Genomic DNA, 18,763 nt, shown 5'->3' on the forward strand with positions numbered 1-18,763 from the left:
TCATGACTGAACTTTAGATGCAGAGGTGAGGGTGAGGGAAGGGAATGTGCCGGATGACTGACTCACGTTTTGCTGGATTGTGGGTTGCTCTTGTTGTTGGCCTCGGGTCTGGCTGTGATCCGGAGACTGGTTGCGTCCTCCGGGCCTGCTGCGGTCCCCGGACTGGACGCGGCTCCCGGACTTGCTGTAGTTCCCAGACTGGCTGGGGACCCCGAACTGGCCGTGGCCCCTGGATCGGCTGCGGCCCCTGGATCGGCTGCGGCCCCTGGATGGACTGCGGCCCCTGGATGGACAGCGGCCCCGGGACTGTTGACGGCTTCTGTCTGTCGATATGTTGTCGGAGTTCCGTTTTGGGCTTGGGCTTCGGCTTGCGATGGTGACTGTGTTCGTTTGTTTGTCGTCCTCACGTTGTTGTAAACGCTTCAGGTAGGCCGCCTCTCTGACCGCTTTATCAGCTGCTTGTCGCACTTCACAAGTCGGGTCGTCGGCCTTGTGGTCCTTGCCACAATTAGGGCAGCCGGGTTTGCAGTCATGATCATCTACAGGATCCCCGACCGTTTTTCCACATGTTCTGCACCTTGGTTTTCCACTGTCACGGCAGACGTCTGATCTGTGGCCTATAGCAAAGCATGTTGAGCAAAATTGCGCCTTGGGTCGGTGAGGGACGCAGCGGTATACACCTCCGCCGAAGATGACCTGGCGTGGTACATGCGAGCCCTTGAAAGTTATGATTGCAGTGGATGTTTTACCCATCATACGAGCCGCAATAATTTCATAATTGGGGGCTCGGAGTTCTCGCATAAGTTCTTCGGTTGGGGTGTTCAGTTCCACGTTGTGAATTACTCCTCTGCACGAGTTGTGGGGCGATGCGATGTAGATGTGGACTGGGTAAGTTTTGCCATTAAGGGTGGTTTCGTTAATACGCTGGAGCTTTTCCGTCGCCGAAGGGTCATCACTGCTTATTATAGCCAAGTTCTTTTCATTTTTGATGTCTACTGTAGCGGCGCGAGCCTCTGCAGCGGTCAGGGCCGCTGAGACGCTCAGCGCGTCGTGAAGCGTTCGTGGGCTCCATTGAGGTAGGAAAAGGCCAGTTGGCGGACGCAAAATAAGCGTTGCAACGTGCTGCGTACCTTGGGAACGTTTTGATGCTCGGGTAGTCCATCCATCAGCGTCGGTGACAAATTTTGGAGCCATTGTTGCCTGCAGGAGTCCGGGCCTTTGGCTTACTTGACGGAAGGCGTACACTCCCAGCGTTTAGGGCTAGCTGGGCGCCCTGCCAGGTCCGTGACAAAACTACTGAAACTCACAATATGTTGGTCCGATCAGAACAGAAATTGGCCAGGAGGTTCGGATAACGTACTAGACGAGCTGACCTGTGTCTGAGAGCTGGACCTTGTTGAATAATTTGGCATTCAGGTCTTTCCTCCGGAGCGATGCGAAGGCACGTCAAAGGGCGCGAGCAGCCGCGTTCCTCCAGCTCCGGCGAGGTAGTCGGCGATCTCGCGCGGTCGTTCACCTCACACTGGACGCGGTGCGTTGATGGCGAACCCTCGTAGGCCCATCTCGCGGTGTGGGCATCGGCGGTAGACATGGCCGGCTTCCCCGCAGTGATTCTTTATTGGGCTTCCCCGCACTGATTCTTTATTGGGCGCACCTGTGCCCACACAAGCTAAGAGCAAATCTGAAACTTTTTTTGGCTCATGGAAATGCACAAGTTGCTATTCGCAGCGCCTGAGGGGGCAGGGAAGTGGTAAAGATCGGAGTGCCCAGGATGTATGTGCTCTACTAAATACAATTCTAGAGCGGCTCGAAAAGCTTGAGAACCTTCTGGCGCAAGTTGGCAGCATTGATAAAGCCATCTCTCACCTATCTGACAAGTATGATGAGATTCTAAAGACTATGAATCAACAAGACGCAGAAATAAAACACCTATGCAAGCGTGTGGATGTGCTCGAAGTCCAGGACAACACCGCGCAGATTCAAGAGCTTAAGTTTGCTGTGCATAATCTTGAATGGAGAAGCCGTACACAGAACCTAATTTTCCATCATATAGCTCAGTCTGACAAGGGAGATTTGCTTTCAAAGTATAACGCTGCTGGACAATCCTTAAGTCTTCCTGCCCTTGAAAAAAGTGACGTGGAAACCTTGTACTGGTTACCGTCAAAGACTGGGGGTGTTCGAGAAGTCATTGTTTGCTTTGTAAAACTGGAAACAAAAAAAATGTCAAAGTTTCGCCCTAAGGGCGAAGCAATGAATGCGATAGCAACACAGCAATGTCATACGAAGTAAGGTGAGCGGCTTTGGTAGCAATATGAATTGTAGTAAACACGAGCTGATTAAGTAAGCAGTTGTGCTGCGGCGTAAGTAAACCGACATGAAGAGAAACTCGATGACCACGAGAATGTGCGTGTGAAACGGTGGTGTTGATGACAAGCGCTGCCCGTGGGCAGCGCGTGCGAAGGGACACACCTGTAGTGCTGCACTGCCGATCCGGGCAGTATTACATGTGTAGCGTGCGTTGGAAAATGTGGCCCGACTATTACTAACTGTGGTTTGAGCGCGCACAAACAAACATGAATAGATCACACTGAATAACTGCAGACAACGACTGTCAAAACGCTGGCAGCAAGCGTACGCAGCAGCGGGCGAAGGTACGTGCGGTCTATCGCTGCAACGGAAACTGAGTGGCGAATGCACGGCGCGTAAAGGGCAGAGCCGTGTGGAGATAAGAGACGGTGCGAGCGAGCGACGAGCGCGGTTGTAGGCAGAGTAGAAATGCGCACCCCCCCCCTCCGCTCCCTCCGGCGCTCGCTTCCCGCTTCCTAGCTTGCGCGTGGAAGATTGAGTGCGTTCGCTCTCCGTGACAGCGTGCGTCCCCCCCGCTTCCGCTCGGGCATTCGGCGCGCGGCTAAGACTTTATCTATACGGAACCTCACGGCGACGGCGACGCCGACGGCAGAAATCCGGTGGAAGTGTCCATATAATTGCTATCGCAATAAAATGAATGGCTGCAGGGGAATAAGAGGTTGAAAGAAAAGCGGTCGAAAGTGTCAATCACCGAGAACATGACACAACACTACCATATTTTGCTGTAGTCTGCGAAGCAATGGGCAGATCGCAATGACTCTAGATATGCATGACACTGCGACGGCAAAATTCATCTGCGGAAGGCTGACCGGGAACGGGCTCATGTTATCCAATATGCAGATGATGATGATGATGATACACTGTAATAAAATAAAAAGGAAGAGTAGCAGTTGTGGAGACGGTCCCTCAGTCCAGGGTCCCGCCGGGCACGCCTTTCATCGCGGCAGCGATAAAGGTTGCCAATACCGCTGAGCCAGCAATGATGCTGCGAGAGTCAACCAAGCAGCCGTAATCGTGGATGTTGGGGGGAAGGGTGGGGAGGAGGGCAGGACCACAGTATGTCAGAGCCATTGAGACGACCGCCACACCTGTGACATCGCAGATGTGGCTCTTCCGCGAATGCGCGAAGGAGATGTATGCGTGTGGGAGAAAGAAGAGAGCCCGTCTGGGCTTGTCGGATAAGGACGCCATGTGCGCGAAATATACAGTGTTGTAAAGGCGAAAACGCGCGGCGGGTGAGTTGATAGGGCAGGAGAGAAATGGGAGGTGGTCGGGAATCATGTGAGCTTGGCCCGGGGAAGTCGGAAGCCTGGCGAAGAGTGTCACAGGTGAGCCGGTTAGCCCGTTCGTGCCCCGATAGTCCCGCGTGGCCAGGTACCCACACGATTTCAACTTGTGTACTCAGAATACAGGTTTTCCCGCTCAATTTAATCCAAACGCGAGTCAATTTTATCCGAGCGCCAGTCAAATTAATCCGAGCGCCATTCAAATTAATCCATGTGCCAGTCATTTTAATCCGAGCGCCATTCAATTTAATCCAAGCACCACTTAATTTAATACAAACGCCAGCCGGAATAATCCAAACGCCAGTGAATTTAATCCAAGCATAACGCAATTCAAGAACCTTTGAACTTTAAGGCAACTGAAATTTTGTGATAAGGTTAGGGGTTAATACCTCCAAAATAAAAAGTTGTCGCAGTTTCACCTGGAAGGCGAAGCATCAATTGCGATAGCAAATTTGGAGAGAGCTATACGGAGTAATGATATTAGCTTTATCAGCTGTATAAACTTGGACATGCAGCAGAACCGGCAACGCGCAGAACTGTTGTCGACGCCGTCGGCGTTTTGCCCGCGTTCGCTCAAAATGCCTGCGGCGTTGGTGACTGTTGCCGGAGCCTCTGATATAAATAGGCACTTGGTGCCGCAGCTAAACGCCGCCTCCCTTCCCTCCCCCCCGCGACCTTTCGTGCGTGAGAAGAAGGCGCGTTTGCTCTACATATATGGTGATTGTAAAGGAGGAAAGAGACGCCTACTTCTGCAGCCCTTAAGGAAGCACGGCGCAGAACGCGCGTTTGTTCTCCGCCGTGCGTTCACTCCCCGTGAAAGAGCGCGTCCCTCGCGCCCTTTCACTCGCACATACAGCGTTCGGCGGCGCGTATTGGCTGCAGAAGATAGCGCCAACCTTTCCCTTTCCCTCAAGAACCACTTACACCGTATTGGCGCTGAGCCGTGCTCCCTCAAGGGCTGCAGAAGATAGCGCCAACCTTTCCCTTTCCCTCAAGAACCACTTACCTACCGCGCGGCGACGATTTCATCTCCATTGACGTCATACGGAACCTCACGGCGACGGCGACGGCGACGGCGACGGCAACGGCGACGGCGACGCCGACGGCAGAAATCTGCTTTTGAGTGTCCATATAATTGCTATCGCAATAAAAGTACCATATGAGAGATCAATAGCTTTCCTGCCACATGACTAACGGCAACCTTTGGAGGGTTTCTTGCCAAAGCCTTATATGTCTCGTTCGGAAGTGACCTTGAAGAAGTGGAGCCAAAACCGGGCAGAAAATCAGTAAAACATATGTACATAAAAATCGATAACTCAATAAGGTAATTACAAACCTCATAACATTATATATCAATCGATAGGTAATTACATGAGGAATACAATTATTGATAAATTGCATTATTAGTAATTAAATGTTTTCTAATAATCAGCTTGAAAAAGCGGTAAAATGGGTCGAAAAACCGACAAAGTGGCTAATAACCGAAAATTAATTATGCTAATGATTAATGATGATAACGATAAAAAATGGGTATTTAGAGAGGTGAATGAAGAAAGAATTGAGGGTGAATTAAGAGTGAATTGATGTTTAATTAAGGAGGGGGGGGGTTCCGTTGGGTGATTGGAGTCAAACGAAAGGTAATGATGAGACAGAGAGAGCTAAGTTAATGAAAAGTAAATGAGAGTGAATTAAGAGTGAATCAATGTGAATCAAGTAGTGAATTGATGGTCAATTAAAGGGGTTCAGTTGGGTGATTGGAGGCAAACGAAAGGTAATGATGAGACAGAGAGAGCTAAGATAATGAAAAGTAAATGGGAGTGAATTAAGAGTGAATTAAGGTGAATAGAGTTGTGAATTGATGGTCAATTAAAGGGGTTCGGTTAGGTGATTGGAGTCGAACGAATGGTAATGATGAGACAGAGAGTATTAAGATAATGAATAGTGAATTAAGAGTGAATGAAGGTGAATTAAGTAGTGATAGGGTGAATGAAGAGTGATAAAAATTGGAAATCTAGAGTAGTAGAGGAAACCAAGTGTGATGGAAGTAAAACCAAGATGATAGAGTGAATGAAGGCGTACCAAGCAGTGATAGGGTGAAGCAAGAGTGAATCAAAGGGTTATGGAGTGGAGAAGTGACTAGCAAAAATACGTGAGATTTCATTGTCCAAGTGAGGTGACTCAGCAAAATAAAGTGCTGAGTCACGATTCAAGTTTGGTGAATCATAGGAAGGGAATTTCAGTTCGATGTTTTCGGAATTACATACGGCATGCAGTCATGGGTATCCAATTAAAAGGGAGTCAAATGGCAATTCAAGTTTAATAACCAGGTGAAGCTAGGAATTTGTCACGAGTGATCACGAATCACTTTGTTTTGTACGGCAGCGATAGCCATCAATCGTGCACGTAGTCATTGATATCGATGCAATTGCTATTGAATAAGTATTTTTTCATGAGAAGCAAATTGCCACTAGTAGACTATATATATATATATATATATATATATATATATGTATATATATATATATATATAACGTGTGGTGCGCAAGAAGTTTCGGCAGAGCAAAACGAGGTGCCCCAGCTATTCGTCTAGCAACCAGCACAAAGGGCGCAAATATAAATGTTTTGGCTTGCATGTCTGCAAACGGCGTCCTGCATTGGACTTTAGTGGACAAGGTCCACTGGGCTGCTTTGAACGAATTTCTCTGCGATGTGTCCGAGAAGGTTCATCATCAGGAACCTGGCGCTGAGGCAGTGTTCTTGTTCGACAACGCGCCAGCGCACCGCCGTGCTAAGGTGGTTGTCCTCACCACCAGTGAGCACTCAATGAAGCGGCTGCCGCCGTACAGCCCATTATTCAATCCAATCGAAGAAGTTTTTTCGAAGTTCTAGGCTGGTGTCAAGACTTTTCTTGCCGAACGGCAAGATGATCTTTTCACGACACCACCGGGCCTCTCCAAGAAACAGCATCGCCGGGCACTGTTGGTTGAGGCCTTCGGAGAATCAATGCAGCACGTCCTGCGTGTAGAGCGTGCTGCCTACGACCGGCACAACTACACTTTTGTGCAAGCTTTCCTAGAGTGCCACGACATGTGAGAACTGCTCAGTGCTGCACCCAAAGGAAGTCGATTCCATCAAAGTGATTTTGGTTGATAATAATAAAATTTGTTTCTCACAGATCTACTCATTGCATTTATGGTCAGTAATTGCATGAGCGGCTCAAACGCGTCTCTGTTGCAGCCAGCGCGGATCATCAATTTCTTCATAAGAGTCTGAAAGCACTTTAAACATACTAACCTTTTCAGATGAGTTCAAGCACCGTCGTCACTGTGTTCGCTTCATAGCGCATGACAGCAGTTTGCATATGTGCCACATACGGGATATGTGACGGGATATATCATCTCCACGGACTAAAGCATATGAGATCCTATATACCTTAATTTAATTACCCTACGAACGGCTGTTCATGTGATACCCTTACACTGAAAGACTGTAAATATCCGACGACGCAGAACTGTGCAAAATCACTATTTATCGCTAATGACTTGCTCATGTTGTTCAGATAATTGCTAGTATATTGACACTCCATTCTACTCAACGGCAACGTGAGTACACATAAACGCTATAATGGTAAAAAGGTTATTGATATTTACTACTGGCTAAAGCTCCTCAGTTCCTAATTGTCATAATTGAATGAGCTTTTAAGCGACCTTTCATTTTATGCCCATGGAGCTCTGATTTCTAAAAAGTCAGGAAAAGTGAAGTTTACATAATCACGAGTGAACACCGCTGTTTCCATCACATCTGCAATCTCAGAGCATTGTATTTAAATAAACACATTCATAGCTGTGGCAAAATCAATGAGTGAGAACTACCACTGTCATACAAAAAAATGTCACAGTTTCGCCCTAAGGGCGGAGCAATGAATGCGATAGCAACACAGCAATGTCATACGAAGTAAGGTGAGCGGCTTTGGTAGCAATATGAATTGTAGTAAACATGAGCTGATTGATGTAAGGAGGTGTGCTGCGGCGTAAGTAGACCGACATGAAGAGAGACTCGATGACCACGAGAAGGCGCGTGTGAAACGGTGGTGTTGATGAGAAGCGGTTCCCGTGGGCAGCGCGTGCGAAAGGACACACCTGTAGCGCTGTACTGCCGACCCGGGCAGCATTGCATGTGTAGCGTGCGTTGGAAAATGTGGCCCGACTATTACTAACTGAATGAACAAGCGTGGTGTGAGCGCGCACAAACAAACATGAATAGATCACACTGAATGACTGCAGACAACGACCGTCAAAACTCTGGCAGCAAGCGGATACGCCGCAGCGGCGAACGTACGTGCGGTCTATCGCTTCAACGGAAACTGAGCGCATAAATGTCAGAGCTGTGTGGAGATAAGAGACGGTGCGAGCGAACGACGATCGCAGTTGTTGGCGGAGGTGAAGTGCGCCCCCCCCCCCTCCCCCCCTCCGGCGCTGGCTTCCCGCTTCCTTGCTTGCGCGTGGGAGATTGAGTGCGTTCCCTGTCCGTGATAGCGCGCGTCCCCGCACGCTTCCGCTCGGGCATACGGCGGCGCGGCGCCGATTTTATCTATAGGGAACCTCACGGCGACGGTGATGGCGACGGCAGAAATCCAGTTTAAGTGTCCATATAATTGCTATCGCAATAAAAAGTTATTTGTGATTACAAGTGACTAACGCTTAGCTTCTCCTAGTTATTAGTTGCACCGAGCAGCGAGTGACACTCTTGTTAGGCGGTGACTTCCGGTCGATCACCGACTTCGGTTGGTGCGAAATTAAATAAATAGTTCTTAATTCAAAATAAATCAATAAAAACAAGAACTGTGAGAAATCGATGGTTCTACTTAATGTTCATGATAGATATGACATCATTTTATAAGTTCAATTACAAATTGGGTTTGTTAAGTGACAGGAATGATAAGAAAATAATTAGAAATCTCTAATAGCCGTACAACCAGGTGCGGGGAGGTTTGGCTCCGTATGCGTGGGCGTTTGCTCCATGTGCGTGGGCGTTCAGCTCCATGCGCGTGTTGGTTTGGCTCCATGTGCGTTGTTTTGGCTCCATATGCATGGCGGTTTCTCGCCAGTTCTGTTTGCTCGCTCCTCCGAGTTCGGTTTTCCACCCGTTCCTGTTCGCCATGGAAGTAGACAACGAGGACGCTGGGCCTTATGTAATGTTGTGTAGTTTACATAGTTTAGATCAAGAATTCGCCAGCATTCTCTGTGTCTGTGTCATACTTCACTTTATTAACGCAATGTTCACTCAAGGAAAAAACGAAGTTACCGCAAGCAATACGGAAGGTTACACCAACGCCGAGGTGCTAATGCCACTAGCAGACACCTAAGTCAATGATTAGGGTTCTTTCTATCATTTTAATCTTGAATGGCATTTGGAATTACTTATCATTTGACATCCATGACACTAGGCTCTGTAAGAATAAGAGAGCACTGAACAGACCCTATTGAAAAATCTCGTATGTACGTGTTATATGTGGCTCGTATATACGAGATTATTGGATATGTGTCCTCGTATCCCACGTATGCATACGAGGGCCTCGTATCCCACATATGCATACGAGGGCCTCGTATCCCACGTATGCATACGAGGGCCTCGTATCCACTTGCCTTACATACGAGGGCCTTGCCTCGTATCCCTTGCATGCACTGCCTTATGCTACTATTGGGTTTGTGTGCTGCACAACAAATATTTATTAATTGTAGGCTGGTATCTCATGCACCACCTACATGAAGAAGCCCTGTTGTGACGGGCTCTGTATTAATTTTGCCTAGTGTAGCTCTTTATTGAGTAGGTATACATTATAGAAGGCCTTCTAGAAATGATTCTCTGCATTCAACTTGGCCCGGGCATATACCTGCCATGCCCTCTAGAACTTAACTCCTTTAGAGTTGCGATGTACCTTGGGGAATATATGTGTGCCTGCATTTAAGGAATGAGCCGTTATACATTGAAAACACTTTATTTACCAATATAAAACGTGGGAAACAGCAGGTGTGACCACCTTCTTTAGGCGACGGCGAAGACCAGAGTTCATGACAGAAATAGAAGCCCCAGGGTCGACAAGTGCAGAACTCGTCACACCATCAACGTCCAACACACACCGTCGAATCGGCAGAGTAACTAGAGGGTTTTGGGGCAGAGTCGTCGATGCAGCGTTACCTCCGGGCGCTGCATCGTTTAGTTTTCCGGAGTGAAGGAGCCACGGTTGCTTGGCGACGGGGCGCGACGAGGTGGCGGGGAGCGGGAGGACGGAGAGCACTGATATGGTTGCGAATGCGACTGGTGACCTCTAGGTGATGGAGAGCGGCTGGACCATGTCGTGGCAGCATCAGGATTGTAATGGTGTGCCGCAGATAGTGGCTCAAAAGGGCTGCAATCAAGGCGGCGAGCATGGCCAAAGGATGGAGTACGTTGCGGGAACGACCAGCGGTTGTTACAGTAGCGAGCAACGTGCCCGACACGGCGGCAGTTAAAGCAGATAGGCCGATCGTCTTCAGTTCGCCAATCAGCAGGGTTCCGAGATCGTGGAGCGAACCGTGGATACCGAGAGAACGATGTCGGGGCCCCCGAAGCGGGAGTCGGGCTGACAACGGCGCAAGCAGCGTGAACCCCGAGATTCGCGAGTTCGTTTCGCACGATGGCTTGGACGAGTGAAACCGCTGGTGCGCTCGAGTAGCCGGCGTTAGAGCTGGTAAAGAGGCTATCGGGAGCCATTGCCTCGATTTCGCGGCGAACAATCCTCGTCAATTCGGCCGAAAGGTTAGATTGCGGCCGCTCTTCACATGAAGACGTTGCAGCGGTGTTGGGAAGCCGGGCGAATGGTCGTTCAATACGGCGGCTCTAAGCCTGCTTGAAGCGCTGACACTCCTCGATCATGGCATCAACAGTAGCACAATTTCTGCACATCAGCAAATTGAATGCGTCATCCGCTATCCCTTTCAGGACGTGGCCAACCTTGTCAGACTGGCATGTTACTGTCAGCTTTACGGCACAGCGCCAGTATACATCCTGTATGTACGACAAGTATGATTCCGTGGACGTCTGGGCGCGGGTTGACAGCTAGCTGTTGCTTCGCAGCGATTTTTCGACTGGAGGCCTTACCGAACAGGTCACGGAGCTTTTGTTTGAATGTATCCCAGCTCCCAAAGTTGGCCTCGTGATTGTCATACCACAACTTCGCCGTTCCACTAAGATAAAACACCACATTGGCCAGCATGACTGTCAGGTCCCTGTGGTTGGAATCGCTCACCCGTTCGTATAGCGTAAACCATTCCTCAACGTTGATACCATCGGTCCCGTTGAACGCTCCAGGGTCTCGGGGTTGGACTTCTACAATCGGTGTCCGCGGCGCAGAAGCAGATTCTGGTTGGGTGTGCCATGGTGGTCGCACCGCAGCTCCGTCGTCTGGCGAGAATACCCAGCACCTCCACCAATGTGTGACGGGGTGTCAAACAGGTAGAAGCGGGACAAGATTTATCAACAGGGACGGTTGGCTGAGATGGCCAAGATGGCTGAACACGCGCAGCGCCCCCCGGCGATCGTCGTCTTCCTTGATGCAAGGAGGCGGCCCGTACGCTGGACGCCGCAACGGCGCTGGATGCCGCAGCACAGCCCGTATCGGAACGTCAGGGAGCCGGGGCGAAGCCCGACCATCGCAGGATCCGTCCGGTAGCTCGGCCTCCAGGGACAGCGAACCGTGGCGAAGCCCGGTTTAACAGGGTCGGGATCGTTGACGTCGAGACGTGGCCCGCCGTTCGATCAGCAGAGCCTGGCGAGAGCCCACCGAGCTGGCCCGTTCCGCTGAGCTTGTTGGCTCCGTCGCTCTAGCTGCTCTGTCGTCGAACGCGCACCGACCACGCGCACCAGCCACGCGCACTCCCGCACTTTTCGGCCCCGCACACCGAACACAAGCACTGAAAAGCCCGCGCATTTCACCTCTCGGCCCCGCACACCGAGCACAAACATTAAATTGCCAGTCCTCCTACCACACCAGTATACACTTTATTTACACAACTACATGCAGTTAAACCTCGATAATATGAACCTTCTGCTGTGGCCATGGGTTCTTGTTGTCTATGCCTAGCTGTTTAATGATACGGTGCATCTAATGTCACCATTAAGAAAAATAATGCGGGACAGTGTTTTGTTCGTGCTTGCATGCCGGAAGCATGGTTGCTGTGCTCAAGTGCACACTCCAAAGCTTTTATATTGAGTGCAACTTGCACATACTGATCCAGGGCAAAACCCTCTGAAGGTGGATTTTTTTTTGCCAAATGCGACCCCCACGGGTAGATTTTTTACTGCACGTTTATAAATTATTCAGAGACTTATTTTAAAATATTATTACCGTAACTTGTTCAGTGAAACTAAAGTGAGAAAAAAATATCTTTTGCCTTGGTATACCATAATCTGACCATAACGTAATCAAACTGCATAGGCGAGCGCATTCAGGAAAGCTCTATGGATATGCGTCCATCAGAAAACAAAGAGTGAGAAACCTCTGCTAATCCTTCATCTTATTGCCAACGAGATGCAATGAGCTTGCGCGAGCCTCAAAAATAAAAAGAGTAAACGCTGGCACGGCGGCATCATTTGTGTGTACCAGTGCCTGCCTGTGAACGGATGTAATCGCGCCCCTGTGAGCATTAAATTAGCAGAAAGTGTTTGCACGCCTGGATGTGCAAGCGGTAGTATACACGCGTCGGAGTAAGGAAAAAAAGAAACGGAATACAAAAGCCATTGGCGCAACAAAAAGATTCCCTTATTCCCATAGAGTGCCAGCACATGCTGGGTAAGTTAGAAAATTAGAGCACTTAATTCTTGAGATGCAGCCAGCGCCGTAAATATATGGCGCATAGACCATTTCTGATTTGTTCGCGAAGCCTATATTCACGTGATTGACCACAAAAGGGTTAAAGCACGGTGCGCAATAGGTGCCTAAAAATAGTGAACACGTGTCGTTAATGCCGTTGTTACCTGCTATGACGGTACGTACGGGGTGTTATCAGGGCATGAAGGAGGGGAAACAAATTTTTATGCCACAGAGTTCAGGGATGCGGTCATTATGCAAGTAAATACGGTAGTTGGCCTGCTGGCAAACATTACCCTCAAAACCACGAACTACTGGATGCGACAAACCAGCATCACTGATTACTTTCAGTAATCCAAAATTCGTCAAATAAAAGTACCACATTGTAGCAAAGAAAAGTAGCAACAAAAAATTGTAATTAAATCTTAGTCTGGATCGTATTATTGTTTGCTTAATCCTGAGATTTTCCATGGCCCCTACAACTTCAAATTAAGGAGGTTTACTGCATTTACATATACAAGGTGTTTCAGCGAACACTTTCAAACTTTATTTATGGTTGCCTGTGGCGGACAGCCCAATTCTAGTTAATGAGCTGGTCTACTCGAAGAGGCGGACATTACTTGCACAAAAAATTGAAATGCATAATCGACTAATTAACAAAAATTCACTAATTAAGTTTTTAACTAATTACCTTATGGCCCATATTGCAATTTACGAATTGTAGCTGTGGAGTTCGCAAGGCGGATCCACTTAGAATTATTTCTCAGGATGACACCAGTATCGAGATAATTCCCGAACTTTGCGGAGAAATGCATTGGCGTTCCAGTTAATTTTGTGCTTCAATGCATAAAGCGATGTTTTGTTAAGAACCCAACTGGAACGCCAATGCATTTCTCCGCAATGTTCGGGAATTAATATCTCGAAACTGGCGTCATCCCGGGAATTCGTTCCAAGTGTATCCGCCTTGCGAACTCCACGGCTACAATTTGTGAATTGCAATATGGGCCATCAGGTAATTAGTTAAACTTAATCACTGAATTTCTGTTAATTATTTGATTATGCCTTAAGATTTCTTGTGCAAGTAATGTTCGCCTCATCGAGTAGACCAGCTCATGAGCTACAATTGTGCTGTCTGCCACAGGCAACCTTTCAGAATTTTTAGGGGCGAAGCTCCTTATAGCGGCACCCGTTCGTCCTCGTCGTTGTAGTAGTGTGTAACCAGTCTGAGAAAAATGAGAAAAAAAATTCCGAAAGTTGTGTCCGTAGCACGGAATCGAACCAGGGACCCCTCGCTTCCGAGCGCGCGGCGTTAGCCCACTACGCCACGAAGCGGACATGGACACACGCACCACGATGGCAATAAATACCCAACATTAACGAAAGGCCGCGTTTCTAGCGCGTTTCTAACGCGTTTGTGCTAGCGCGTTACGGCCCGTGTAAGAAGCTGGTGTAAGACGCTGTGGCCTCTCCGCCTTACCTTCAACGCGTTTCGAACGCGCTGCCCAAAGCGGTGGCAAGTCAAGTTCAAGTCGAGGAGCGTTTATGAATACGGGGGGTATACTATCTCAGCAGTCATGTGATGGCGTCGGCAAACGCGGTGCACGTTCCGGCATGTGTAAATGGCTGCGTAAGACGCTGTGGCCGCTCCACCTTACTAGAGAGTACTGCACATTTCTAACGCGTTTGTGCTAGCATCCCCTTAAGCGGGAGATCCGATGATTCCCTCCGGAGCTTCGCCCACTCATTCATCATTCACCCCGTGGATATGCTCTGATTTTTTTGAAAGTGTTCGCTGAAACACCCTGTATGTGTACACTATTGCATGCTTATTTTAGATCCCTCAGCATGTCTGCCAGGTATCTATTCATTTTGAGCGCCGCAACTTCTTCTCTTCCTCAGGGGCACATCTTCTAAGGTATGCATCGAATGCGCCTGAAAAATTAGTCATTTCGGTGTTATACATGCATTGCTACAACCATTACAAAAACAAAATTGAAAGAATGTGAATGATACTTACTGCCTACAGCTTGCAATTTATGGGGGCTTAAAGCCGGCTTTTCCACAGCATTGGTGTCCTTAAGAAAGCGGCGACAAAGAGCCCCAGTGACGCTCCTACCCCTGAGTGCCGGGACTCCCCACACCAGTTTCGCCAGTTCTTTGCAGAACAGGGAGTCCCGGCCACGGCCCTGGAGTAGGTCCCACCTCTCCTTGTCAACGAACACACCATTTCCTAGGTGTACCTGCAATAAAGGACGGCAGAGACACATTAAGACTGTTTACGTGTGGGAACCTGAAAGCACCTTTAGTCAACCAAATGGCTTCAATGTGACGCGCGCAATATGGCACACGCACTAGGCACACCTTAATTTAGGTCAGCCCGTACCAAAGAGCCGCCATAACATCAGGTAAGCATGCTTGTTTTGCACCCCGGGGTACCAGGTTCTATTTCCCACCCAGTCCGTCAAACTTTCTCATCAAAGCAATTCGCTTTGTTTACAGGAGCCTACCTGAAAAATCTGACATCCAAGCATTTTTTTACGTGTTTTTTTATGTTTGCGCAATCGACCACTCTTGGTACAGTATTTCGGACACACCGGACGACAATGAATTTTCATGTGATGGAGCCTATAATTCTTTCACATTAAAGGAGGCCATGCTGTCAAGCTGTACAGTCTGTTTCACACTTAGGGGAAATCTCGGAGCGCATTGCATCGCGATGCGGCGAGCGCTGGAGTCGGGTGCCAGAAGCAGCTCGCGCAGGCGCAGACGCTCGAGGCGCGTTATCTTGAACCGCGTCGACTGCTCGACGCGGCTGGCCGCCAACCGCGTCGAGCAGTCGACGCGGTTCAAGATAACGCGCCTCGAGCGTCTGCGCCTGCGCGAGCTGCTTCTGGCACCCGACTCCAGCGCTCGCCGCATCGCGATGCAATGCGCTCCGAGATTTCCCCTAAGTGTGAAACAGACTGTACATAACACAGGACACAGCAGGACATGCAGTTGTGCAATTAGGGCATTCATGCTTCAACTAAGGCTTGCAAAAAAAGCTGTTAAGGTTATCACTATACACAAATGCTACAAATGGTTTTGCCCCAGGCATGCTCGAATTACTCAGTTATAATCAAATAAAGTAGAACTGTTCAATTTACTTCCAAAACACTTTTGAAGCCTGTGCACCATGCACCCTCACGAAAAAAGATAAATGTTATACTTAAGTTACGCATGCATGTGTCACCTCTTTTTTCGTCTCGATATTCCTGCACTGTTTCTCTTGGAGTACAATACCAACTAGCCCAACTATCCATCCTATAATGCCACACACTTGTACAGAAGCAAGCAGAATAGTATATGTTTCTTCATTTAACAAAAGTCAGTTTCGCTTGAAAGGCAAAACAGTGATAGCGATAACAAAGCATCTAACAGCTATAAAATAGTTAGTAGTTTAATCGGCCCCACATAATGCAGCAAACATTCTCATACTAATTAAATTGATCAGCACGGTCTCAGCACACACAGGCAAAACACAAACACATCTCGCTCGATGAGTAGCTTCTCGCTTCCTTGAGATAGAGTGAGCTGCAACATTAGGTATGCAGAAATCCAGGGATGCCGGCGGAGAGACTGATACAAAGTGAAGAGCCATCTCGGCTCACTCAAACTTAAGAAATACTGCAGAAAACTTCTAGGATAGGGCACACCCAGGCCCCTTTTTACGTCTGCAGCAAGAAGCAATAACTTGACCACCCCAGGCCAGGCTGACTAGAAGACAGACATGCTTCACCAGCGACTTGCGCCCTCCCACTTGGGCAGACTCAGTGTCATCCCAACCCCGCCCGCATGAAGACTGTGCACTCTCAAATGCTTTTTCTTGATAGGATCTTATTGCACTTGGACCTTAATGTACGAGCCACCACATCGACAGCCCCAAATTTTAGCTTGGACTGTCCGTATAATTGCTATCGCAATAACAAAAGAGAAACTCACCTTGCCATTAACCTCAGCAAAAACTGCCGGCAGTGCAATGTCGGACTCCTGCAAATGACAACAATACTGTCATTAACAAGTATTTCCTCAACCTCAGTACATTTCAGCGACCTATTATTTTCCTTGCATGTATATATAATGCCAGGCAAATAGAAGTTAGCAAAGATTGAGGACCCTACTTGATTGCACACGGCCTGCGATGGTGGATTTGCAGGTTGCAGCATAATAGAGGCCCCTGGCACTGCAACGTCAGACTACTGCAAATGACAACAATACTGTCATTATCAAGTTCTGCAGCCAACACATTCTAGCTCTGCAATATGTGTTTCAGGTATAAGCTAATTAGTTATTCAATCCCACCGGTTAAACATACACTAGAAAATGAGCACACAAACAATTAGAAGACAAAATGCAGGAGCAATTTGTCCATCTACTGCGCAAAGGGTAGCAGCATGCTTTCTGGTTTTTCGAGACACGGGTTCTGCGGGGTAGCAGAGACCAATCGGCAAGCTACGATGCCGCCATAACGCCACAAGAAGGCTCTTGTCTCTGCAAAGTTGTGACACGGGTAAAGGATTCGTAAGACGCCTACCAGCGGCAACAACCCAGATTAGATTTCAGAAATGCTGCACACAGATTGTACTCAATGGTGCTGAGGAGGTCGTTTGGGATGCCAAGGACAGCCATGATACATCTGACGAGAATGACTTCTGAAGTTCTGACGAGGATGTAGCTTTGGCATCGACTACCACATCTAGTAGCCGAGCTTGCGATAAAAAAATGTCTGCCATGTTCATAGTTGTCATTTTTATAGCGCTTGTTATTTTCCTTGCATGTATACATAATGCCAGGCAAACAGAAGTTAGGAAACGTTGAGGACCCTACTTGACTGCACATAACCTCGCACGGTTCATCTGCAGGTTGCTGCATGATAGAGGCTCTTTGAAAGAGAATAATCCCATGGGCAACTATTGTCTTCACTGAAAAAAGGCATGCCATAAATTACGGTCAATAGAAGCTTCATTACTATACCTCTGAGCTTTGGGAAGCAAGTACTGCTGCTCCACTGTCATCTGCACCAATATTTGGAGGTGTGGCATTCGGGCAACGCACACTGTTTTCCTGAAAAGAAAGGCAGCATTAACACAAGGCGCTCCAAGAAGTGCTCGAGGAAAAAAGAGAGACGAAGTGGAGGAGAAGGGCACGTGGTGCGAACAAAGAGCCAGTGAGGCTGAAACCAGAATATTGAGTGCGAGTCGTGAAATATCACGGCACGCATAGCGAGCGAGGGCCACGAAACTGCCAACGCCGGGCAACGCTCGCTTCACGATAATGGCAGTAAACGAAACTTCAGGGAGCTAAATCCTACCTTTTCCGAAAATGCAGCAAAATGTACGGCTTCCTGCTGACAAGAGACAAAGATTACGCTCTATACATACCAGCAAACAGCACTTACTTTTCGTAATGCTAAGCAGCAGTTTCCCAGCCCCTTTTCTGAAGTTATTAGAGTTCCCTGAAGCCTACTGTTGTAAATCTTTGGCTTAAAAAGTCGAGAGGAACTAAGTCATTCCTGTCAGCTATTAAAATTATGGTGTTTTACATGCCAAAACCCCTATATGGTTAGAGGCATGCTGTAGTAACGTAGTGAGACGCCCGAGTAACGTTCACTAGCTGGGGTTAGGTGCACTACTGTGCACCTAACTCTCGAGTACCCAGGAGCTTTTGCATTTTGCCCTCCACGATATGCAGATGCAATGGCCTGGTATTGAATCATATCCTCATGCTTACCAGCCCAACAGCTTAGCTGCTAAGTCACCAACGATGTTCCCTTTGTCAGCTAGCTACAAAGACCAGCTTGTACTCAATTAAAAGCATCACAATTCTAATTATTGAAAATGACTGAGCCAACTAAGTTCCCCTTATATTTGCACAAAGAGAGTGTACATACCTTGCAACAACGTGTGGCAATATGCTGAACCAGAATCGAGGAACAAACAAAGCACTATTACCACCACATACATACATCTATCTCTTGTTATGGCTTGTTCCGTAAACGTAAAAACATTCACAAGAGAACTGTTATAAAAAATATGACAGCACCATCTCATATTCAAATGAAGCTAGAGATTGCATAAATTGTTAGGTTTTACATGCCAATTCCACAATGTGATCATAGGCACATCGTAGTGGGGAACTCCGGATTAGTTTTGCCTGCCTGGGATCTTAACTTGCACTTAAATCTAATTAACAGATATGTTGCATTTCGCTCCCTTTCAAGTAC

At 48.0% G+C, this 18,763-nt stretch overlaps 2 protein-coding genes across 2 annotated transcripts; both read right to left on the reverse strand.

The window, feature by feature from the left end:
* Positions 1–753, reverse strand: LOC125941058 (serine/arginine-rich splicing factor 4-like). Its single transcript, XM_049657978.1, has one exon. It carries the CDS (start codon positions 751–753, stop codon positions 1–3), a length of 753 nt encoding a protein of 250 aa, XP_049513935.1.
* Positions 754–14,297: 13,544 nt separating this feature from the next.
* Positions 14,298–16,734, reverse strand: LOC125940961 (BEN domain-containing protein 5-like). The gene is made up of 4 exons (XM_049657753.1): positions 16,662–16,734; positions 16,483–16,530; positions 14,519–14,741; positions 14,298–14,433 (listed from the first exon to the last, which is right to left on the reverse strand). Exons 1-4 carry the CDS (start codon positions 16,704–16,706, stop codon positions 14,366–14,368), a joined length of 384 nt encoding a protein of 127 aa, XP_049513710.1. The 5' UTR covers positions 16,707–16,734; the 3' UTR covers positions 14,298–14,365.
* Positions 16,735–18,763: the final 2,029 nt, after the last annotated feature.

The sequence above is a fragment of the Dermacentor silvarum genome, chromosome 10, assembly GCF_013339745.2.
Source record: "Dermacentor silvarum isolate Dsil-2018 chromosome 10, BIME_Dsil_1.4, whole genome shotgun sequence".
Taxonomy (NCBI): Eukaryota; Metazoa; Arthropoda; class Arachnida; order Ixodida; family Ixodidae; genus Dermacentor; species Dermacentor silvarum.

Excerpts from the sequence above, each read along its gene's own strand:
- LOC125941058 (XM_049657978.1), bottom strand. The coding sequence starts at position 753 with ATGGGTAAAACATCCACTGCAATCATAACTTTCAAGGGCTCGCATGTA.
- LOC125940961 (XM_049657753.1), bottom strand. The coding sequence starts at position 16,706 with ATGCTGCAACCTGCAAATCCACCATCGCAGGCCGTGTGCAATCAA. Across the intron at positions 14,742-16,482 it reads TTGCTGAGGTTAATGGCAAG|GTACACCTAGGAAATGGTGT; the intron begins GTGAGTTTCTCT and ends CCTTTATTGCAG. Across the intron at positions 14,434-14,518 it reads TAAATTGCAAGCTGTAGGCA|GCGCATTCGATGCATACCTT; the intron begins GTAAGTATCATT and ends CTAATTTTTCAG.